The sequence below is a fragment of the Coturnix japonica genome, chromosome 4 (assembly GCF_001577835.2).
Source record: "Coturnix japonica isolate 7356 chromosome 4, Coturnix japonica 2.1, whole genome shotgun sequence".
NCBI classification, from domain to species: domain Eukaryota; kingdom Metazoa; phylum Chordata; class Aves; order Galliformes; family Phasianidae; genus Coturnix; species Coturnix japonica.
The window spans coordinates 4,013,184-4,038,011 of record NC_029519.1 but is presented as its reverse complement, the minus strand read 5'-3'; the positions used below and the strand labels follow the sequence as shown (position 1 = coordinate 4,038,011).

The 24,828-nt window shown below is 42.4% G+C and overlaps 1 protein-coding gene across 7 annotated transcripts in view; it reads right to left on the bottom strand.

The window, feature by feature from the left end:
- Positions 1-24,561, bottom strand: part of LOC107312689 (integrator complex subunit 6-like) — a 29,686-nt gene extending 5,125 nt beyond the window's left edge. For 3 of the 7 annotated variants that reach the window (XR_001554551.2, XR_001554552.2, XM_015860325.2), the window contains exons 1-13: positions 24,239-24,532; positions 24,075-24,152; positions 14,296-14,445; positions 13,536-13,625; positions 13,043-13,226; positions 12,128-12,256; positions 10,028-10,191; positions 8,866-9,018; positions 7,358-7,490; positions 3,304-3,398; positions 2,466-2,576; positions 681-896; positions 103-226 (exon numbers count right to left, since the gene is read on the bottom strand). Coding sequence is in view for 5 of the 7 variants with exons in the window: in XM_015860325.2 (XP_015715811.1) it covers positions 103-226; positions 681-896; positions 2,466-2,576; positions 3,304-3,398; positions 7,358-7,490; positions 8,866-9,018; positions 10,028-10,191; positions 12,128-12,256; positions 13,043-13,226; positions 13,536-13,625; positions 14,296-14,445; positions 24,075-24,152; positions 24,239-24,523 (1,912 nt within the window). In the remaining 2 variants the exon portion in view is untranslated. Of the gene's footprint in view, positions 1-102; positions 227-680; positions 897-2,465; positions 2,577-3,303; positions 3,399-7,072; positions 7,154-7,357; positions 7,491-8,865; positions 9,019-10,027; positions 10,192-12,127; positions 12,257-13,042; positions 13,227-13,535; positions 13,626-14,295; positions 14,446-24,074; positions 24,153-24,238 lie in introns of those variants that run through there. The other 4 variants (XM_015860326.2, XM_015860327.2, XM_015860328.1 and 1 more) reach the window with 4 other exon arrangements.
- Between the last annotated feature and the right edge of the window lie 267 nt (positions 24,562-24,828).

Here is a 24,828-nt window from a genome sequence, read left to right as displayed (position 1 = left end):
AGGTCCACTTCCTCCCTACATGCAGGACAGAAAACTCTACTTCAGTCAATTAAACAGTTGTGCTCTCTTCCAAACTGTTAATGAGTAACAGTGGCAGCATACCTTCATCCTGCCCCACGATGTGCCTGTGTGTTTTCAGAAGATTGGTTCTCATCCTGGTTAGCTGATCTAGAAGACTGCGACGAGGAATATCGTATGCATTCCTGAATGCCTGTGGCTTCAAATCCTAGTTTTACAATAAAACAACCTTCAGTTAACCCACCAGTACTCACATGCGAGAGCAATTCCTCCATTAATTGTAGTAACATTAACTACTAAAAAAGAAATTCTTCTAAACTTCAGATCTTCATAACTGGATGCAACGGACTCATATTTTTTCAACAGTGCTTTCAGTTTTAGTAAAACTAATAGCAATAATTTCTGGACTGACAACACTAGCTGCCTTCTGCAGAGATTGTCACTTACAACACAGCAATCTTTGCCTAACACTGGGATTTCCAAACTATGTCCCAAAAGTACACACAAAAAATTGCATTTCCTCTGGTCACTCCTTACATCTATGATGCATTTGTCAGAATTCAGCAAAAGCACTTCTTCTATTCCTCCTATTTTAAGTCCATAAAAATTACTCATTGAAAACAATGCAACTGCTTAATCATTCAGACCACTGTGCTGTTTACCTTGTTTAAGAGTCCTATGTGGAAGCCAGCAAATTCTTTAACATTCATTTCCGCCAGTCTCAATGGAGATTCCCCAGTGATACCTTGAAGCAGTTGCTTAAAGTCCCTACTGTGTACCAAGGAGAGGCCACTGGAATGATTTTTCACTTTTATTCCAATTTCTTGTGGAACTTTCTTACCCACTGAACCTATTATCCGTTCCGACTCTATTTTTGTCTAAAATGGAATCACATCACGAGTTAAAGAATGAGCAAGCATTGCAGACTTTCAGTATAAAACATTAACAGAATAAAACTACAATTTGGTTCCCAACCACTCGACAAATGGGAGAACTACCTACACACCCAGGGATATACTGGAGTACATATATTAGATCTAGTTTAGAATAAACTCCTACTGTGCTAGCACAGAGAAAAAAATATTTAGCCAGCTTATCTAAATTTGTATGCCAGTAGGTGGGTCTGTGAATGTCCCTGATTTTGCTGCAAGTCTGTTTCTTTCTTTCTGTGCTCCTGAAAAATCACTTTTAAAAGGGAAAAACCATAAACTATCTGGAGGTGGGATGCCTCAGGTTAACGTCAAGTTCTGCTTAAAACAGTATTTCAGATTTCATTTCAATACAACCCAATAACTAAGGTTTGTACTAGGCTTGCATCAAGATAAGGGAGAACAGCAGTTGAACCTACAGGTATTTGCTTCATGTTAAGTTTCTAAAAACATGTTACTTCTCCGATTAACACAGTTTTCTCGTTATAGCTAGAGATGGTTGTACTGTATTAAGCATGGTGACTGCAACCCACTTCCCCCAGATCTCATCCTCTACAGGAATTGTTTCACTGTTTATGGGAAACTCTGAATTTAAGGACAGACAAAACACACCAGAGTTCTGGAATTGCTTGGCCCTATATAGGAGCATATACTGCATGCGACACATTTAAACTGTTTAATGTCCTGACAATGTCTGTGAAAACCACAGTAGCCATTTCAAACCATTCCAACTCCATATTGCAGACAAATAATAGAATTTGTGTGTCATTACATTACCAAAACACCACAGGAAGTTTTATGCCTAATAGATGCTCGGTCATTCAGAGGCTTTTGGAACATATTTTGTGCATTCTTTAAGGTGGAGGATCTTTGTAACTTCTAAGGGCTGCACTGCTTTGCAACTGACTTCTAGATATTAAACTACTGTTGCAAGAACCATTCATGCTAAGGAGGCACGGCTTTCAGGCAGTTACACCCAAAAGGGCGTTACTGACAAAAAGAGAAATATCCATACGACTGTTTTCCATCAGGTGACACAGCACACATAATGGATTTGACCTGAAGAAAACAGGAAGCTCAGATATAAAATCCAAATTACGATCTTACTCCCCATGGACAGGAATGTACACTGTTTGGAATGTACACATTGCTAAGGCATCCATGGAACAAATGCGAAACTGAGAGCAAGCTTCTGACTTCAGCTCTGATGAATAATGCAAGAGCAGTCATAAATCCAATTAGTGATAATCTTTGGAATGCAAAGGTCTAGCAGGCACTTAAAATGCAGCTGAGGAGTTCTCCTCACTCCCCTCCACCACTTACAGAAGGCACAGTCTCTGGCTACAAAGCCACTCTTGAATTCATCTATATCTGTGGTGGAAACCCTCACCCAATCCTAGACACAATGTATGCTGAACACCCATATGAACTCCCACAGGGATTAACTGTGTTATAACAAGATTACCACAAACTAAATAATCAACGCACTTCTAATTGCAAAGGTTTTATCAATACTACCTGTTGGCTGAGTTTTTTAAGGTAAGAGATAACACTGTAACTAAGTCCACAATCTAAATTATCTGATATCAGATTTGGAGCTCCCATCATCCTTAGGGCTTTCTTTAATGGCTATAAGGAAAACAAAATACACAATAGTAAGAGAGTAAGTCTTTAAAAAAAAATTGTATAAGATCAATTACAGGAAGCTAAGGCACATGGATTAGTGCTCTAGCTTTTCCACTTTTGGCAACTAAAATTCAAGTCTATTCAGATAACAGGTGACATGAGTTTGGTAATCTAACTAGCTTGCAATGGACATTGTGCCACATTACCAGGACACCACACGGCATGGTGTAATTTCCACAGAGGCTCAGTACCAGAATAGCCGGGATGATGCAAGTCCATATTGGGGTGCATTGTCCAAGCTACGTATAAAAGGTGACATGGTTCCTCCCACCACCCTTTATCTGGCCCAGCCGGTTCTCTTAGCATCAGCTTTTGAAGGTCTAGCAGTTACATTAATGAACAAACAAATCTGCACTTCCTTACCAAGTTATAAAAATAATGCCAAATTTGGTTACAATCTAAAGTATATCAGATCAAAGCTCATTTAGTGATCTGAAAACACATTCAGTTATATTGATATTGTTACTGATACTCAGTATTACAAGAAATTTCTTTCTTTTAAAAACATTAGACCTGATCTACATACCTCTGCAAAACAAAATGCTTTAATACCTAACATTTCACTGTAATTATGTCAACAAAATTTACTAGGAAGAGGTATGGTACACAGGATTCTGGTCACATAAGCCATTATTATACCCAGGAGCACAAAACGAGAAAAGGAACATACCAGTATGTAGTAAGGAGGCATTGTTTTTAAGTAGTTGTCAAAAGCCTGTCTCCACTTCAGATTTGGCTTAAGTTTGTGAACCTTAAACAAGTCATCTGCAAGAAGGAAAACAACAAAAGAAGGTTTTGTTTACATAATCCCAGACCAGTGGCATTATCACCAATTCAACTGCCAAGTTCTCCCCCACCCAGCTTTTCTTCTCCCTCCTCCCATCTCCCAATGGGCCTTCCCCACAGAAACTGTTCTTAACCTTAGGTATGAAGGATTTTGGAACCTCCAGTCCTAGCTCTGGTAGACAGTCCAGAACAATTTCTCAATACAGACAAACTTACAAGGTATGCCAGACTTAAAATATTGTGCACAGCTACCGGTAACACGGAAGGTGCAACAGATTCATTCACCTGTTGAGTTTCACCTCCCTTGTCTCTCTCTTGCATCATCAGGGACTCCCTGTTTCTGATTAAACCAAACCCCTGTAAGAGAAGGGGGAGCGGAGTACCTTCAGCACTACTGCCAGCTCATGCTAGATCAGCAAACTGCCACGAATGTAGACGAGAGAGCCTAATTAGCTACAAAAACTGCTGCCCCTTAAGAGAGGGGCAATGAGATGGATTATTTCCTTTGGACCGTGTTACAAATACCTTGCTTGCACTAGAGATGTGCATACTGCATTTAAAGATCACTGACCTAAGGCACGTAGCCAGTTGCTGCACATGCTATGGATCATAACAGTGATCTCTAAACAGAAGTGAACACACAATATCCTGCAATTAATCACGTGGAATTGTAAATTAAAAACTGAGATCGAGTTTCTCTTTAGTAGGGCTGTAACATCCTGGCAAAGTGAGCCTAGTGGAAGTAAAGACCCAGCTAGAGAAAGGGATGTCCAAAAATTAACTGGAGGGAGCTGCAGGTGACACAGTTGCACAGAGGAAGGTGTGAAAAAGACAGATGCATCAAGGAAATTGTTTTCTCCAGATGGAGCTTTCAGGAAGACATATTTGGAGAAGCAAATTTGACTTGCATAGTGTTCTGCACAAATGGAACAGATGTTAAGATACAATTTTCCAACTTCTCATAGTCAAACCATACTCAATTACCGGGATTTTCTAATCTAAATGAGTTTTGTACCACATATCAAAATCACTCTACAGATGTTCTAGCCGTTCTCTTTCCAGGCCTGAAGAAAGGGGGTGGAGCTTGATAGGCTCAATTAGAACTCCACTTAAAATCCCAATATACCACACGCTCAGTACCATTATCCTAAGGAACCTGTGATAGCACCACAACATATGGCAAATACGAAGCAATACCCATTCTTGTCTTACAAACCCATTAGCTCTTTATAGCAGAAGTCAACTATACCTCTCTCCCAAAACTGAAAATGAAAAACATTAGAAATCCCGTAAAGTGTTCAGTGTTACAGCACATTCTAATATTTTAAAGCCTATGACATGGTTGTAACAGCTTTAGCCTTCAACTCCTTATCAGTGCTTTACTACTGTCCCATGTCTTCCTCTGTGCAGGTTGTTCCAGTATATAATCCCTGAAGCTCAACACGCATAGCCACTCTCAAACAGTAGAGATGCTCATAATATGCTCTGGTTCAACTACATAACGATCTTTGCTATCTGAGTAAGTTTTCCAACTTAAGCAGAGCTTCAGCAAAGACTTGTCTTATCCGCAATGAGAGCCTTCCCCGCAGCACAAGCTTCCTCTTAAAAGGAAGAAAGTCACAGTGGTAAGCACGGCCACAAGTTTCAAGGTGATCACCAGTACCTTACCTGCCTCTATTGCAAGAGTTTGAGACATGCACTGTCAGCAGGTAACACAGGCACTTGAAATGTACTATTTCCACTGTGTACTGGGGCTGCACGCAATCATTTATATAAATAAGGAAACAACAACTCAGCTAACTATCTTTCATAGATTAAATCCAAATCCTTCGGATAAAGTTTTCTAATATTATAATGATTATTATAATAACATGAAATACTATTGTAAATTTTTAATAATATTTTCATGAAGCAGTTTTAACCCAACCTATTGATTTTTAGATACTACTTCATATAGTCTAGAAATCAATATAAAATCCTTTTGACTTCTCCTGAACTCAGAGAAAGCCAAAAGCTGATTGTTGGGAAGATGGCATTTAGTAACCACTAGGAAAGGCCCACAAGCTGTAACAGTTCCAAGGGAACAGGTACAACTACAGACATATCAGCTAATACAAGTTGTGCTCCAAATGTCCTTTATCCACTCTAGACCAATACAGAGAACCACCAAATCAAGACAAACAAGATACCAATACACATCTTCCATATCCAGTGCCACATAAGGGTGTCTGATGCACTTTCAAACTCAGTGAACAGTTCAAAAACAGAGAGCGAAAGATAGAGAAAACTGTCAACAAGCATTCAATTCTAGTAGTTCAGCTGGAACCTGATTACCAGAGCAGTTCATTAGACAACAGTCCAGTTGTGACAGCTTACTCCACATTAACTCCAAGTAAAAACGTTAAAAAACATCACCACCCACATAAAATTCCGGCTGGACAAGTACAGCACCACTCCCTGCTGACTTCCCGACCTTTCTGATGCTCCTGCAGCCCTCCATGGGCAGACATGACCTCCCACTAACACAAGTGAGATCAGTCACTAAACACCCACCTTGGGCAATGCAGCACCTCACCTCTGTTTAGATCCCTGTATATTCCCTCACTTCCGCTTTATGAATTTGGCAATCAAAAACAATCCTTCAACAGCAAATTTCTGTGACCTGCCAGCCAAACGCACTCAGCACTGAAATACCTCAGCATCTTTCTGTGAAATGCTCTGTATTCTGAAGTGTCCTTCAGGCTGAACATACTAAAAAGCCACTCTTACAGAGACAGACATAAGTAACCAAACCTACAGAATGTGATACTATTCAGATCCTACCATCATGGACCACTATAAACACAAATTCCACCATGCCTTAAAGACCAAGGATAAACAAGATCTGAAGGTAACACTTAACAAGCAGGGAAATTCTATTGGTATCACTGATGACTTTTCAGTGAGCAGACCAGCAGCAGTAACTCAGCAGCCACCAGCGTACAGAGAACACTAAATTAGTCTTGACGCGTCCTGCTTCCACACACTGGGACAGCTGCTAGACTACAAGGATCTTTACATAAGACAAATTCACCTTACCAACAAGAACAGATTTCTCTTCATTTTCATTAAGATCAATGAGGAAAAAGCACTGCCAAGTTGTTTTCCAGAATTGAATGCAACAATATCTTGTGCAAGATAGTAAGAATCAAACCTGTGTTAACTCTCTTAGCTTTCTGCTGTTATTTTCTAAATATACCCACAAAAACAGAATTGAAATATCTTCTATTTGTAACTAAAATTCTTAGTAACGAACTTTCTGCCATTATCTTTAAGCCAAAACCCCAGCATCACAATGGTATGGCAGTCACTCACACAGCACCTTTCCATACCACCTCTCTTGTAGAAAGAAAGTTCATTGTGAGAGTGAAAAATATTGGTTCTTTGGGCAGGGAAGAACTGTAGGCTGTTTCACTGCTCTATTCTTTCTTACAGCTCTAAACAGCATCAGGGAATTCCCTCTTCCCAACACCCATAACTGCATCTGATCTTCCAGAAAAAAAAAAAAAAAAGAAGAAAAAAAAAAAAAAAAAAAAGAGCTGCTACTAGAGCAACTGAAAAACCTGGATACACCATACCCTAAATGAGGGAAAAGAATGGAGGTTGAAGCTTACTCCAGGTTAAGGAAGAGGCTACGTGTCTAGGAGGTGAACAGCATCAAACATGCACTGGAAGCAGGTAGCTCTCCTCCTCTGCTGGAGAGAAAAAAAGGGAGAGGGGGTATGAAAATCCTCTCCTCCCAAATTGAATATTAAAAGAGTTTGCAACATTCTCTACTCTCCAATGTCTGTTACTTTATAACAGCTCAAGCTACGGCAGAACACTAACCACTTTTTAATTATTATTTCTTTTATTCTCAAGTAGCTGCATCGGCAGTCCAATGTAAGCGTAGTACCTACCTAACAATGGAAGCAAAACAGGATAGTTGTAAGGCATCACAAAGAGGTTTACACAGGTTAAAGTAGTGCTTGCTTTTAAATACCCAAACGGATGGCCAAGCTCACTGTACTTCCCACTGCCGCTCACAAATACCTGAGGAAAAAGAAAAGATATCACTGTATTATAGGACCAGGAAGAATAGTAACCATACAGCATTTAACGAAGCCTGAATCCAACTGCAATAAGACAGCAAATTATCAAGAACAGTCAAGTTTAATGTGGCATACAACAGGACAAGCTACAAAGCACAGCCATGCAATATTCAGTGCACACCAGCCAGCACAGAAATGCTCTTCAGGGTGTAAAATTGAAAGAGGGGGTGTTATTTAAAATAGGTTAAGGGACCATTATTAAAGATACATTAAAAAAAAACAACCCTCGTGAAATGACTCTGACTCATTAAAAAGCACGACTAAAATTTACAGCACTGATAAAAAGAAACCTAAACCTTTTTATACTGATGCAGCAAGTCTACGCAAACATAAATATTCAATATTCAACTCTCAATTATGTTGTATTTCCATTTTCTTAACGTTGACTTTACAGGGGTTGGAAGTGGCCTAAAGGATGGGGTTCCTTCTACAGTTTCTCAGGCAATAAGCCTATTTCCCAAGTACAGATGGGGGCCTGTGGAGCAGGCAGAAGAAAAAGCAGGTTTTGAAAAACAGCAGAAAGGTTTTAGTAAAAACATTGTGCGGATGACTTTGGGAAATAAAATACCTGTGAGTACCTTAACCCCACATCTGAAAGAAGTTTGTTAAAATTAACTTCCATTTCTTCCATTAAAAACAACTTCCAAAGTGCTGTACTTTAAGTGAAGCTGTAATATGTTTTAGGGAATCAAAACCAGAACAAAGATACTTCCAGACCCACCCTTCCAGCTAAGATAATACACTCATTAAGCTCCTCTTGGACCTCTTAAGGCAGCCCTTACAAGAACACAATTTAGATGAGAATTACAAGCCCTACTATGTAGAGAATGCAGGAACAAATCTCTTATCCAAATCACAGACCATTTCAACAACAGAACTTTGGCCTTTTCAAGGCCATCTAGTCAAGATCAACAGCTTCCATTTGACTCGCACCAGCAGTTTCCACAGCTTAATAGAAACCATTACTGAACCAACATCTGAAACTACAACAGAAACTAGCACTAGGTTTTCCCAAAAGCAAATGGAAGCCTACAGAGAATTTCAATATAGCCAAGAATGGAGCTTGCGGGAGTCATTTCTCAGCAAACTGAAAGGGACCTAGAAACAGAATTAAATGAGATTACAGAACCTGTAGAGGGAACACTCATTCTAGCTTTTCATAATTCATTAGAAAGAAGGTAACGGAAACCTTGACACACTTCTTCTGATCAATTCAGTCTGAAACCAGACCCCAAAACCTCCAGGCCTACAAAAACTAAGGCACAGTGACTTTAGGATACTCATTATGTTTCTAGGATTAAATAAAGGGCAAATACCTGCCAGCAGGTATGGGGAGACTTTCGTTCCAAGATGTATTGCGTTAAGGGCGAAGGTTCAAGCTCATACTTGTCAAAAGGAAGCTTGTCTATTACCATCGGTTCACAATCAACACAGGAGAACCTCACAACAGGGTGAGCTGTGCGTGGAGGCTAAAAGGAAGGGGAGAAATACAACATATCTGTTATCTGGTATTTACAGATCAAAGAAAATTAACTCTTAGGGAAAGAAAAGATTCATAATATACATTTCACTATCCTTTAAGCTTGAACACTCCATCTCCAGTTTCCTTTAAAAAGGAGACATGCTCCTACAACAGAATATTAAGCATTTCTCTAGCTTAAACACACAGACACTGTTCCCTAACAAGAGAAAAATATGGTTAACGTTCAACTATTTGCCTTGATATTTAAATGTCTCTGTGCTGTTCAACCCCTATCACAGCCACGTTTAAAGAAAACTTCCAATTCTGCTTTCCAGCTTGCTGTTCTCACGGAATTACAGATTATAAACTGCTCACTTTGCAAACAATATTCTCAAGATATTCCCTGCTGAGTTTGATTTCTTTTTTCCTCTTGAGTCACAGATGTGGGGGGTTGGGGGGGTGGAAACAGTACTGAGACCACTTGTAAAGTGTAGGAACAGACCATGCCTAACAAAAGAGAGGCTTGTAAGGCATGCCAAGTGCATGATCGTTCTAGTGAGAAAGGGTAAAGTTAATGCTGTTTTTTTATCTTATTTTTTTGAATGGGTAGCTTTTCCATTTCAGTTTTAATCCTTTCTGGTAGGGAAAGAAGAGGCCATACATGAAGTACATAAGGTTGATCTATCCTCATCACACCAACCAATACTCCTTGTTTCACCCAAACTGCATTCTATAAAGCTTCCAGCTAAAAGCTGTGGCGTATGAGTTAATTTGTACATCAGTTCTATAATCTTTTCAAAGCTTTACCAAAGTATCCAACCACATAGAAGTAAGCCCTTCAGACAAAGTAACAGCACAGATAAACTCCACAATATCCGTTTGTGTTAAAAATGGTTTTAACCACCCTCTTAAAGTGAAGTCAGATCACACTAGTAAAACAGAACGTAAAAAAAATTGTATTCATTTTCAATCCATTTAATTAGGTGCAGAATCCTTGTTTTCAGTTCTTGACTTACCAGTGTTGGTGAATTCTGATCTGGCCAAAAAGATTCAGGAACAGGCCAATGACCTATAGGAACCCCAGTTTTAGGGTTAGGCCGTACATAAATGAGTTTATGACAACTATGCCACGGTTGAGAAGCAAATGAATTGATGGGCCTGGATGAATCAACAAGTCCATCTAAAATTTAAACAAAGCAAAATAACAACAAAAAAAGAAAATAAAAAGCTACATGGCATGCATTTGTCTCCCAGCAAAATTTCTGTATTAGTAACCAGTAAGGTGTTTCATTACAACTCTTTCAAAGACACAGACCTTTACACCAGTGATCGAAAAAAGCTACATCAAGTGTAAAACAGCATAATCTGAGAAAGAATTGGTAACATTTGTCCATCTACCCCTCCACACCAGTGGCATAACGATTAGATAATTAGTGCAGCAGGGCACTTTCATATTACAGAAAATGCTATTTGTCTAAGATCAGTACTTGGACATCCATCTGATAAGCAATAGCAAGTCTTTCATTTTAGTTCTGCTGCACCTGTGAAGACAGACAGTTTGCATTTACAGTCTTTCTCCGTGGGATGCAAAGCTCACTCAATGATGTCGCCACTCATGGAAACTGAAAGTGGAGAAAAGTTTCATGGAAAAGTCAAATGCATCTGGCAGGAGCAGCTTTTGTCACATTCTTAATTAGTAAGCAGTCACAGAACACTTCACCTCCACTGCATACTGGAAAAAGCAGTGTTATCTGCCTGTCTGCCGTAGCATACTAGCACAGAGTTCCTCCACTCTGACTGCAAAGAGCTTTGTAGCAGCACAGCATCTCAGAACAGTTTTCAGACCGCTCTTCAATGCATATGGCACAGAAGGGATCACCTTTTTAAAGAAGCTTAAAATTATTTCAGTTTACTAAACTGACCTGCTTTAGGCAGCTGGCCAATAATACTGTGCCCGTCAGTTAGCTATCAGTTTTTGTTCCTCTGCATTATATATGCAAGGAATCTCTGGTAAACACCAAATTTCTCTCTAGATGAGAACTTCCTCAATTTATGTGAAGGCTCTCAGCATCTTCACGCATATGTAGTCACAGCACATCACCACTTAAAACGTGACAAAAGGAAAAAAAAAAAACAATTTCACCAGCTGTTTTGCCACAGGAGAGTATTTGGGCTAATAGAGACCCAAGAAAATAATAAGTGCTGAGGTGCTGTCCTGCATGGCCCTACAGGAAAGCCTTGAGCATACGTCCAATCAAATGATATTTATTAAGCAAAAGGAGAAAAAAAAAAATGTATAAAGCAAGAAAAAAGTGATTAAAACCAAGTAATGAAAACAAAGTTAAAAACAGGCTATGCTAGGATGCTCGGGGGTCCTAAAAGCTATTACGCTTCTGTCATTCCAGGAACATCCTTATTTTCTAAGTACAAACTGGTCACAGCTCTCTCCTTTCCAGCCATGAATTCTGCAAAGCTAAAAGCCTGTTCCATGTTAAGAATGCATCTTCCTATTTGGTCGTGTACTTCACTTGCAGCTGACAGATCAATTCCCTTGTTCTTAGCACAGACTTTTTCACTTGCAGCAAGGAACATTCAAGCGTTTGTGATCAGTTATCAGAATGACTCGAATAGACCTCAATTCATTTCATTTATACACAAGTTTTGACAGCACTAATTCAAACCTTATCACTTTCATTAAATACTCACTTCCCTCTGCTGCTTCCTTCAGCCTCCAAAAAAAGAGGTGAAGAAAGTGGCAGGAGAGCTGGCAAGCAGGAAGGTTATCCATTCAAATCCATACAAACATACAGCACTTTCTCAACTCACCAAGGACCAAACTAGTACTGGGAACAATATTGTAAAGACAAAACTAAGTAAACACAATTCAAGTTATATAAAGTACATTCATTGTGATCTGGGGTATTGAAAGAGAAACCAGAGCTCTCTCACAAAAGCTTTATAGTTTAATCACTTTTTTTAGATCATATCAGGCCTCAGATAAATCCTGTACACAACAGTGAAAAGTCAGTAGGAAGGAAACTGAAGACACTTAAGGACATCTGCATGCACACAAAAGGCTTTTTTTAAAGCATCAGCAGAAAAAATGGTTACTGTACCTTCTCCAATAGGAGCTGGATCCGGTCCTGACTTTTCAAAGTTAATAACAACCCCACTTTGGACTTTCTGAACTAGAGATTCTAAACACTGATTCAACATTCTTTGTGTCCGAACACAGTAAGAACGACCTACACAAGAAAACATTAAGATTACTCAAAGCTTTCCTATTATCCCTGTGTAAATTGAGGAAGGTATTTTGTTATATCAAGTCACGTTGCCAAGGCTTTCAGCTTTATCAAAAATAACAGCAGCAAGCTTAGTAGAAATTGATGCAAAATGCTTTACAAATGCAATAAAAACAAAGGAAAAAAAACAGCTCAGATTTTTCTTCATAAGAAAAGCCATCAAGGCTAAATCAGGCTGGACTAAGACCAAGTTTATAAAGGCCCTCAACAAGTTCTGATTTCGTGAAGTCTGCATAATCCATCTGCTTTTGCCTATCCAAATCTAATCAACTCCAACACAAACCTGAACCTCCCCACCCATACAACACTTTTTCAAGAACCAACCTAACAAAAACTCTGAGTAAGATCTTTAAGATCAAAATCCACAATTAATTATTTTAAGATTCTATTTTAGCTTATCAGCCATTCAGCAGAATTATTGTCCCAGTAACACCTCTTCCTTCTCAACTCAACATTTATGCTTGTAAATAATGAATCTTGTAAGTGAGCAAAGCCAGCCCCTGGGAGGACAATAAAAGACATTTTCAGTCCTTCCTACACTGGTGCACAACATGGCTTTCTTTAACAGCTCTCCTGTGCTACAGGAAACTAAGTTCAAAAAGCACCACAAAGACTCAGGAGGACACTGAGTAATTCTGAGCGAGAGAAAAGCTAAAGCAAAAGTGAATCAAATGACATGTTTTAAGGCAAATGTCAAATGTAAACCAAAGCAAAGTAATATCCAGGTACCTCCTGTAACTTCGCACATCTGTGTGATAGCAGATTCATCTGTAGGCACACTCCCAAGCTGCTCTGGTTCAACAGATGCAGCTCCTGGCAAACGCAGCACTAGAGCAAACAGTCTTTGATCCCAACGAAATGGTTCTTTGGTTAGTTCACTTCCAGGCAAAGGAGAATTCAAAGGAAGATGAAGCTGGTAAAGAAACATTTAAGAAAGTTTTCAATATCTGACAAGACATCTGAAGACATAATACCTATTTCTCTGTAAAGGACCCCATTTTTCTTCTCTCCACTAGTTTAACTGAAGTTACAGTCCGGAAATCCACATGGGCTATGAATTTAGGGGCTGAGCAATGACAGCACACCCAGTTTCCCTGCTTTGTAGAACAGGCTGATGAAACAGAAGCGCACTTTGCAGGGGAAAAAAAGCACAATAAATATTCACCTTAACACAGCACCAAATTTTAAGATCATAACTTGAAATAATTTACTGTCAGTTTACCTCCTCTTGAACTCCAGCCGTGTTCGTCAGCTTGTTTCCATCTGTGATGGTAATCAAAATAGATGGCTCAAGAAAAAATGGATTCCTTCCCTAGAGACAAAAGCACAGGACACTCAGCTGTAGACTAATATTTTTGTCATCATGAAATAAGCAATATAATGAACAACTTATCAAACCAGAAGTTCTCTTTCAGCAGGCACAGAGCCATGCAGAACTACTGACAAAGTGCATGTGCACAGTCAGTCACTGAACACATTGTTAGAATTACTTGCCTATTTTTTTCCAGTAATAACTTCAAAGTTTTCTATTCCACAAATATATGATACATAACAACTCAGTGACATCATTATTGCACGACGACAGTGGGGCAAAAACTGAATATTTTTTAACTAAATCTTCCAAATGTGAGAAAGGAGAAAGACAGAATGTGAACTGCAGATAAAATAAAACTGAAATTTGCTGCCATCCAGCGTACAGGCTCTAATGCAGCAATTGTCCAACTACAGACTAAGTTATTTGTACTACTACTTTGGAGTCCAATAACAACAAAAAAATGGTATGATAATGGTATCTCATGGTATGATCACAACATGCAATAAGAAAGAAGATCAAATCTATTGAGTTTTAACATACAATTACCCAACAGAACGCTGAAAAATAGGGGAATAAAACCCCAAAAATATACTTAAACCATCAAAATCCCTCCCCAGTATAATTTAGAAACGCAGAGAAAGAGGAAGACTAGAGACAAATGGATTACCTGTCCATAGTTGTCTATTCCAGACACTAATCTATTGAGATTTAATAAATCAAAAGCTGTTCTTAGGGACTGGCCAAGAGTTGTAAGTCCTTCAGCCTGAAGGTTTTTCAGTTCATTCATGAACGTTGCATGATTTTCTTTCCATCCAGCCTGTAGGATAAAACAACAAAAGTTCTTTAAGTCTTGATTTTGCAACAGGCTTGAATCAGCTGTGAGTTGTCATTAATCCCGCTTTCTAACAACAAAAAAATGGTACTCCTCATTAATCAATATGCTGCATCATTCACACACTACATCCACCTAATCCATGGCTACAGAAGTGGATGTAAAACATATAGGAAATACACAACGAGATACTGACAGCTTCCTTTCATTCTTCCTCCAAAAAATCAAGAGTACAAATAAGGACTACTACAAGAACTGCTACTGCTCCATTGCTGCTGCTCAGACCTCTGAGGTGATCTCCTCGCTGGCGCACCAGGCTCAGCAGGAACCACTGCCCTCTACTCCATGTTGTGCAAGAGCCTGAAAGGACAGGATTTCCCTGTATTTTTTAAACAGTTACATCCCACTGCTCATTTCTAGGACATGATATGGGTTGGGTAAATAGCAAAAAGACAACAAGCTTGGAGTTATAAACCAATTTAAGAACAGAGTAAAAAGGGAGCAGATGAGAACATCATTGTTTCAGCTGAATTCTCAGGCCTGTGCTAGGTCCTCCCCTTCAGAACAAAAAAATACCATAGACAAAATAAATACGTTAACAAAAATGTCTGACTAATGTACCGCAGGAACTAGAGCATCAGGAAAACGCCCAGAGATGGTCTGGGATTGCTCACCTGCTACTTTCCTGTCCAAAGGCTCTAATGGCAAAGGAAGGTGAATGCTTTGGGTAGCTCAGCTCAAAGAGCACAGAGGATTCTAAACCTCCAGAGCTGCTCAGTATGAGGCATCCTCAGCTCCTAAAAATGCTGCAGCACACCACTGCGTGCTTGAGCACTGTGTCTGCATGCATCACACCAGAAACACTATGTGAGACAGCTGAAACAGCCATTCCCATGCTTCAAATCATTGGCTTTGTTGTTCAGAATGAGCTCTTTACCAACATGGAGCATTTCCCCACCCAAAACCCAGAACTCCTGCAAGTGAGCAACTATAAAAACACCTTGTGTCAACTCAGTGAATCCCTCAATGATCTTGTCTGGTAACAGCACCTATGCAATGGGTTGCATCTCTTGGGAAAAGCCAGGTTCAAAAGCAGCAAACCCAAGATTTCAGACCTAGTTTTAAATAAAGATTAGTTAACATGCTACATTCTCCAACTTAACCTCAAAATAAGGATACGCTTTGTTTTGGTTTTGTTGTGATTTGTTTTAATTAGAAACACCAAAGTTAATGTCAAGAAAGTCTTCTTCTGTTAAATGGATTGCCAAGAAATAGTCTGCTCAATGTATACAATTAAACACGTACTTGGAGGACAGAAGCTCAAGGCCAAGAGGCTGTATTTTCTCCTATCCATTTATGCAGTAGAATCATTCTTATAGCAAAATAAAGAGTCAAGCATGTAACATGGAGCATATGCATTGTGAGCTCAACAGAGCACTTTAAAGTGATTAAATAAGCCTCCTAAAGCCATAAATACACCGAGAAATGCCACTTTGAGGAGGACATTAAGAGGACCAAACACAAACATCCCCTACAAGAACCACACACATATCCTCTACAGGTCAGTAATCTTTAAGTCAGAACTAATCAGTTACTTTGGTTGTTCACAAACCAATTCTAAACACGGTCATTTCCCATTACCTTCAATATTACATCCCTACTTAATAAATGTTGAGGATAAAATTAACAGCAATCTGAGCAGTCATCACCTTGGTACCACACCTCTATGCTATCCTTTGGTGGTTTATACAAAGTAATTTTAGCCTCCCTATGCACACCAAACCACTTTTCCAAGGCATCTGTAATAGTCTGGGTCTTTCAAGTGCAAGAGGCTGGAAATGACATATTATAAATCTCTATGCAAAAAGCAAGCAGAACTAAAAAGCCACTATGTTTATCACACAAGAAAGCAATATCAAAACCCAAGTCACACATGAAACGAGTTCTGTTCACTGATAACTTTACGTGTGCTCACCACTCAAATCTGCTCACGTATGTCTAAGAATCAAGCAGGTATTTTTGTCCCAGGGAACAGAACTAACTCTATTTGACTCCCTACAATGTGAGAGGTTGCTTCTCAGTTGTCACCTCTTTGTAATCTCCCCAACACAGCCCCATATGGCTCCATATCCTCTGCAGAAAGGAATACCCTCCCAGGTAATCTCAACTTCCCCACCCCAGCTTCAGTATCTCAGGGACAGGAATTCTAGGGAAAACAGTCTTCGTTCTCAAAGCAGCAATACTGAGAATTGGACATCCCAGCTTCACTATGACACACCTTGCTGACGGGGAAAGGAGGGGAAATACCATCCATCCATCTCCTTTCTGCAGAGGTACAGAACACCCACGCTGCTCCCACTGGATTCTATCAGATGTTCAGAGATCTACCAGCACAGCAGATGGGAGGTACTAATTATGCTATGAAACACACTGTACCATTTGAACATTTAACATTTCTAAAATAAACCGACACCACACGACGCACATCTCCTACCAACTTCATTTGCACTGACATTGGTTTGCATTGTGCCAATGGGGTATGAGAAGGACTGGCACACAGCACACAGGATGGAAACCAGCTGGGCATGGGGTGGCACTGAGCACAAGGAACCAGTGTGGGTTCCAGCTGGTCTGCCCTGGTCTTGGAGCACTGCTGTAGATACACCAGCAGCTCCAAGTGCCCACTGCCCTTCCAGCCCATCAGACTTGTTTTCAGCCCCAGCTCTTTCCTTTTGGCCTCTTCCTGCTGCCAGCACTGCTGGAATCATTGCAAGGAAAGAAAGACAATAGCTAAGAGGTTACAGAGTGTGCGCTATCATCACAAAGGATCCTTCATGACACATTGTTGGGACTAGAAGAATTGCTCATGATCCTCCAGCTTTACAGCACAGAGCTGAGATGACACAGCACGATCCACATTCATGCTGAAAATTCTCACATTCTTCCTGATCCTTCCAAAAGCACATCACCAAACCAGCGCAGCTCACCAAAACGTTACATGTCTTGCAAGCTTGTTCTGAATGTCAAGAATTGAAGCAATAAATCCACAAGTCATCAATGCATTTCCCCCCATTCACACCAGGAATGCTGCACATGGTGCTGGCAGCCCAGCGTGCCCACAGCCCCAGTGTAGCAGGCCAGGGTGCCTGGCACCACTTAAGGAACCAAGTGTTCTGACTCAACAGATGCAGATTTTCCCACTAAGCAAAGTGGGGTTTTTTTTTAGTTCTGGGTTTTTTTTCAACCCTTACCAGCTCTAGAGCTAACGTGCTACAAACACCAGCACTAATGCATTACTCTCACTTCTGGACAGAACACACAACAGCAGCTTAACTTAACCATGCTGTAGATTCCTGTTTGCGGTTGAGTTAGATGACATCCATCTTATGGAGATGTGTAATGCTATACAGGCTGTTTTACATTTTCAAGAGTTAAAAAGCATCCCAGAAAGCTGAACCAATGACTGTCTTCAGCTTTAAAAAGCAAGATGACAGAGTTCTGCAGAGTTGACTCAGTAGTCCATAATAACCTTTAACATCTTCTATGCTGCTTTCCTGGACAGTCCTGATAGGAGCCCATGAAAATAAACGCAGTAACCAGGTAAAACATGAGACAGGCCCTTTGGCTGAGAAAACAATAATCCTAGAATGTCCTGGGTTGAAAAGGACCACAGTGACCATCCAGTTCCAGCTCCCTGCTATGTGCAGGGTCACCAACTATGAGACCAGGCTGCCCAGAGCCACATCCAGCCTGGCCTTGAATGCCTGCAGGGATGGGGCATCCACAGCCTCCTTGGGCAACCTGTTCCAGTGCGTCACCACCCTCTGGGTGAAAAACTTCCTCTTAAGATCCAACCTAAACCTCCCCTGTCTCAGTTCAAGACCATTCCCATAATTTCCATAACAAAGAAGCTCTGTCTTCCAAATACCCTGCAGACTGAATGCACAGATACAAGCCTATGGACAACTAAAATGCTGATCTGCACAATCAAGTTCCACTACAAGAATGCATGTTTTTCCTTGGCATTTTAAAGCCTTCACCCTAGCAATGCACACTGCTTACACTTACAATGGATTACAGTACAACCATTTCTAAAATTATTCTTCAATTAACAAGAAAAATGCAAGGATTACTCTTAATTACACCACATTTTGCTGTTGCTGTTGGTAAAGACACAAGAATGCTTCATATGAAGCAGTGCACTGCAAGAACATGAAGTTTATGAAAAAAGGAAGGAAAGCTTCCAAGGCTAAATCAGGAGCAAATTTCTTAACCAACAGTCTGCATTTACCATTCACAAAAACAACAAACTCCTCCCTTGTTTGGTTGTTTTGTTTTGTTTTTCCCTTTGTCTTGTTTGTTTTGTAGCTTACGCCACTAAATAAAGCCAGGACTACGAGCATTCAAAACACAGGAAGAGGAGAACCACTGAGAGCTGGAGACATCCAGAATCTTCCCATTGCGCCCTCAGGGCACCGCCGTCCCCTCTGAAAGCACCCATATCTTCCAGAAGGCCACAAGCCGCCTTCCAGCTCATACAGCACACAAAGAACTTTTATCCCCCCATTGACTGCAACTATCTGGAGTATGAAAATGCCATTGGAGATAGCATTGAGATCTGTCTTACCCATAACAGGCTCAGGACATCACTCCTTCGCCACTGCAGCAAGTCACTGCTCCTCCTGGCAAGCTACTCCAAAGAACCATGCAAGGACGAACGCTGCCCCAGTGTCAGCAGCCTTAATTACCTTTTTCCATTGCTTCACCGTGTGACAATCAGCATTTAGCACTATTAGCTTTTCATGAAGGTTAAAAATAAATACTCATTTTCGAGATATCACAGAAGTATGCTGTGCCTATTCTTAGCTCCACCACCAAACCAGGCTGCGAGGCCCAGACCCAAGGAATGAACAGGCACGCATGCAGAACCAGAAAGCAGCACCAGCAGGGAGCAGGCAACCAATTACACAGGACAGGAATCAGTGTATCGGGACCTTCCTTCTTGCAGATCTCACAACTGGGGAGATCCAATTTAACTGTTTGATTACACATTTTAAGCTTCTATTTTTAAAATAAAAGCGACCTTTGCACCGAGGATGAGCTAAGCCTCTTAGTGCAAACATATCTACTTTTGTCTAGTTTATCCTGTAGTCTTAAGGGCTTACATCTTTGAACGTGTCCAAGATCAAATAAAGAACCAAGTAAAAAGATGAAAAAATAAATTACTACGCTGGCTACGAGCAACAGATGTTGGTTTCCATTGCAGTCCTTTGGCATCTCACCAGCAGCACGGAGCAGCGTCCTGCTTCAGACGACAAGGTTTTACTTTGCAAACTCCTGTTAAAACAGAATGGCTCAACACGTTTCCATTAAGAATGAACACAGCAACACAGATCCTCCTTTCTCATAAGGATCGGTAGCTGGTTTAAGTACGTAACTAACACCCAAAACTAAGTGACAGCCCAGCAGATACCTGCCTACCACATCCATCCACTAAAGATTTCTTCTATTCTAATTCTATACTCTAATTCTTCCAAAACATGATCATCTCACATTACCTTCATTCTTTAACAAAAGGCCTTCATTTCAATGCATAGCAAACTATTTCTCTCTCTTAGAAGAATCACTCTGAATATTATTGCTTTTAAGAAAGGAAAATGTACATTGCTAGTCAGAAAACCCCTCAGTTCAGTCCTTCTCCACGTCATAAAGGCTCCTGTACAAGCACGTTGACTGCAAGTCACAAATAGAAGGCAGATAGCAAGGAGCAGTCACTCCATATAGGGAGAAGGAAAACCAGCATGTTTATGCATGTTTAATAGCACATCTGAGCATTACTCTACTCCATATGACATTTCTCATTCTCAGGGAATGTGGTTTTTTGTTTGCTTTTTGTCTGAACCCACTGGATACCTCTGTGAGCCACGGGGGGGCTACAACACCTTACTGCATGAGGCCAACTTACCACTTGTTTTCAATAAGATAGTGTCAGTTTTTGTAGGTAGACATACACAGCACAGTGCAAACCTATTGCTTTTATCGCCTCCTGCTTTACTTGTTCAATTCGGTCAACTAAAAGCAGAAACTGGGCCTCTGTGCATGCACTGCACACTTCCTTCACTGAAAGATTTCAGTGATAAGGCAGTTAGAAAAGTGAGTAGGAACTGTTAGTGGGAGATTCTCAAACAGTTTCAAGCAGATTTTGTTTTGTCTTCAAAATAACCAGACAACTGGAATCTGCCTCAGTGCTCCTTAAATAACTGACTTTTGTTTGCTCCTCTTTCTTAAATTCATTGTGCTTAAAACAAAGCGAGGGTGATGGTTGGTTTGGAGCTGCCAGTCATTCATTCTGAAAGCCAGACCTGTAAGAACAGGCAAATCCCATGGCAAAAAGCAAACTAAGCACGGCAGAAGCTGCATGGCTATGAACGACTCAAAACACACAGGGAGGAATTGCCATTAAGTAAAATAAGAACAGTTATCTCTGTCCAGTAAATAAGCACAGAACACAGACCCCTGAAGCAGTTACCAATAGCACACCATGTAGCCTACCTGCATGTTATTCAATTCTAGATCTGCAATGTTCTTTTCTCCTCCCAAAACTGACTGGTAGCTCACTAAGCATACAGCATATATGGAGAGAAAGATAGGCCTCTCCCACCCACCTCAGCCTTCCTTCCCTCTTGCACCTATCTAACAGCCAGCTCCCCTCGTGTTCCTGCAGCTGCTAATCTGCCTTGCACCAAAGCACTCAGCCTGTTGGTAGGCCTCCAGCTGCACTCCCAGTTGTTCACATTTCCTTTTCCAGACAAGTCAAACCACTGAGCACTTGCATTTGCAAAAAAACAAGTCTCACTTTTTGTATAGAAAACAGTTCTCCGAAGTCACAGGGGACCATTCACCAACAGCCTGACCTCCAGCTATTAAGAAGAGACACGTCTCTACCAGGTTTCAAAGGACACTCACACAACTCTTAGGAATTTTGAGCCAGTTCTCAGCCAAGCACAGAACGCAGAGCTGGGCCCAGATTCTGGCAGTGTATTTATAGCACAGCCACAACTGACTCCTGAATTCACACGCAGTGCAAACACAAGTAATTTCACATGCAGCGGAGTAGATGCAATGTTAAGTTCTCCTGGTGCCCTGACTCGTTACCCAATCACTTCGAAGGTCGTATTACAAAGTCACGCAATAACCTAACACAAAAGTTGTAATTCTACGACTCCATCATAAATAATATTCCTCCAGCACTGAGGAAAGGCCGTATCACTGCCAGCAGCCCAAGATCCAAGTCACTGGGGAGCAGGGCACTCTGGTTAAGAAGTCTGCATAAGATCACCACTGTTTTTACCTGGGACTGGAGCAGCATTTGCAACACAACTCCACGAGCAGAGCACAAACAGCAGGACGGGAGGTTTAACTAAATCAAGAGCTAAGTCTTGCTTTCCTTTTCAAAACTCTTTTAGGGAGAGATTTGAGCCCATGACCCATTTATGGAGAAACGTTGCTGTAAACTCCTTCCCTCTTTTCTGTATGGCTGGAAAACAGCACAAGGCTGGGGAAGGAGGGCAGGTGAGAGGACTTTTCCCATCTCTTCTCGTACTTGTAGCACCATTAATTCAGGAAAAGCCTAAGAAACTGTCCTAAGATCTTGTCCATTTAAATCCATACATGTGCTCAGGTACAGAAATATATATATTTGCAGAAATGAAGTTCTAATGAAAAGCAACTGAGCAAATACAAAGCAGAAAAAGGCACCAATGTCCATTACTGACACATTTGCGGCCTCTGAACTGGGACTTTAGGAAAGCAGCATTCTAAGTAACACGCTTGGCCCGTTTTTGATCCCTCCCCCACCTGGTATTCAATTATCAACCACTTTTTGCTCTAGAGGTTGGCACGTCCTGAGTGTACAGCAGGGAGTTTTAATTGAATTACCTTTGACCATTTGCTCCCCAAGTGTGCTCAATACTCAACATGAGAACAGACAACCTGAGTGCAGTGCCACTGACACACCACTAGACTGAGGCAGACACATCTGGTAGCTGCCATCCACAAAGTGCCTTACCTACAGCACAAACGTAAGGCTGCAGTTCTTATCCCTAGTAACGCACCTTCTTTCCCTTCTAGAGCAACTCACTGACCAACAGAAGTCACAGCCATCCTTCTGCTGACTTGCACAGGGTCTTATCTAATTAGATGACAGCTATCGCAGATTCCTGTTTGTTTCAGTGGTTATTACTACAACATGGCACCCAGATGTTCATTAGTGAATTACTTTGAGTATAAGGATTTTCTTCATCAGCTCTGAGCACAGCACGTGATAATAATGAGCTGCATTATCACACAGCTCTCCAGCCAGAAGGGTCACTATAATGAACAACCAGTCGTGGAAAGGTTTCTCCCTCAATCTGAGGCCTGACTGTAAAACACCTGACATGGAACTAGGAAGGAACCCTCAGCACAGGAAATTCAGTTCCCAGGGGTCTGTCAGACATGTTTGTGCCCACTTGATGTTTGCATCCACTCACAAACTGGGATTATGAGTGTGCCTTATGTCTTTTAAATAGGCTAAAAAGAGCATACAAAGCCATTTTCCAGGGCAGGCCGAGGTGTTTGGGCAAATCTGAAGTTCTTACAGCAGAAATACCATCATTTCTGTTCCCTCTTGTCAAAAAAAAAGGGCAAGACATCAAAGTAATGTGGTGTAAAGAGGGAAAAATAACATAACAATGTAACAATAACCGAATCACACACACACACAAAAAAAAACCTTTCCGTTTCCTGGTGAGGTGTTGCTGCTTAAATACTGCTGATGAAAGGAATTGTGATTCCTACCTCCAGAGAGTTAAGTTCCCTTATAATCAAAGGGCAGGGGCACAACCAGCAGCAAACACTGCTTTTACCACGACTTTCCCTTGGTTAGTTTTAGCTGGGGAAGCAGGCAGGAACCCACCGTGAGTTTGCACAGGGCTTTTTTTCTGGCCTTCACAGCAATCCCTGTGTGCCTGCTGTGTTTGTGGTAACCATGGCCGTCACAGAGGGCTGTGCAGGACAATTCCAACCCTGCCGTGGCACGGATGTTTTCTGTATCACGCTCTGAGTGTGATGTGAGTGCGGTGTGTTTTTCTCTGTGACACCGAGGCCGGGCCATGGCACAGCGTCACCGTTCTCCGTCGGGCCGTGACTCGTGGCGGTGCATCAGGCCGCACCTGGCGCTGCAGGGCGGCACGAGGCCCAGCCCGAGGCCGCAGCCCGGCGGCAGGATGCGGCCCGGCCGTGCTGGGCCCCGCGCTGACACAGGCCCCGACCCACGCTCCGTGCTGCGGCGCGGCCCCGCGGGAGCCACCGCCTTACGGGGGGCGGGCGGGCAACGGCCGCGGGGGCGGAGCGCGGCGGGGCGGTGAATCACGCCGCCGTCCGTCTCCTCCCCCCCCCCTCCTCCATCTCAGCAGCGCCCTCAGCCTCTCTCCTCCATACAAAAGCAAAATGTCCGCCATCTTCACCGGCCGCCGCCGGGTCGGCCGGGGCCGCTCCACCTCCACGCGGCGGGCGGCTCCGCGGCGGGGCCGGGACGGCGACAAGGGGCGGCGGGGAGGGGGGGGCTGCGTTACCTTGATGCAGTAGGGCGGCTCGTCGAACGTAACCAGCATGTACCTGTCGCCGCGGCTGGCCGGGTCCCGGGCCCGCAGCTGGGGAGAGAGCGGAGAGAGACGGCGTGTGAGCGGGAGGACGGGGCGGGACGGGGCGGCGGCTCCGGGCCCATCAACTCACTCACCTTCATGAAGATCTCCACGGCGCCCTTGGCCACGTCCAGGTAGCTGGTGCCGAGGTACGCCCGCTGGTTCATGGAGGCGGACGTGTCTATGAGGAAGAGGAGGATCGGCATGGTCCAGGCACGGCGCCGGGCTCCCCGTGTGCAGTGGGAGGGGGCCGCGGCTCTGGGCTCTCGGCTCACCGCCCCCGGCCGCCTCCGCTCCGCTCGGTCCGGCCGCCGCGCGGTTCTGAGCCGCTGTGTTCGCCGAGACTCAACTTCTCTCCCCTCAGCTTCCACCAGCACCATGTGACCAGCCAGCACGCCATTGGCTGCGAATTATACCCTTATTTGCATATTCATGAGGAATGGGGCGGGGCGAGGAGGGAGGCGCCAGAGGAGCACTGCGCGTGCGCAAACCTGTCAGCCCGCCACGCCTCTCTGCGGGGTTCCCCGCCCCTCGCTCCAGGGGCTGCCCCGCCCGGCCCGGCCCAACATGGCGGCGGGGGGAGCTCGCGGGCGGCCTGGTAGGACAAGGTTGGTGTGGGCTGCGGCCTGCACTCGACGGCTCCTCGCTCGAATAATGAGGCACAGTTCTCTTGTTTCTCATTGAG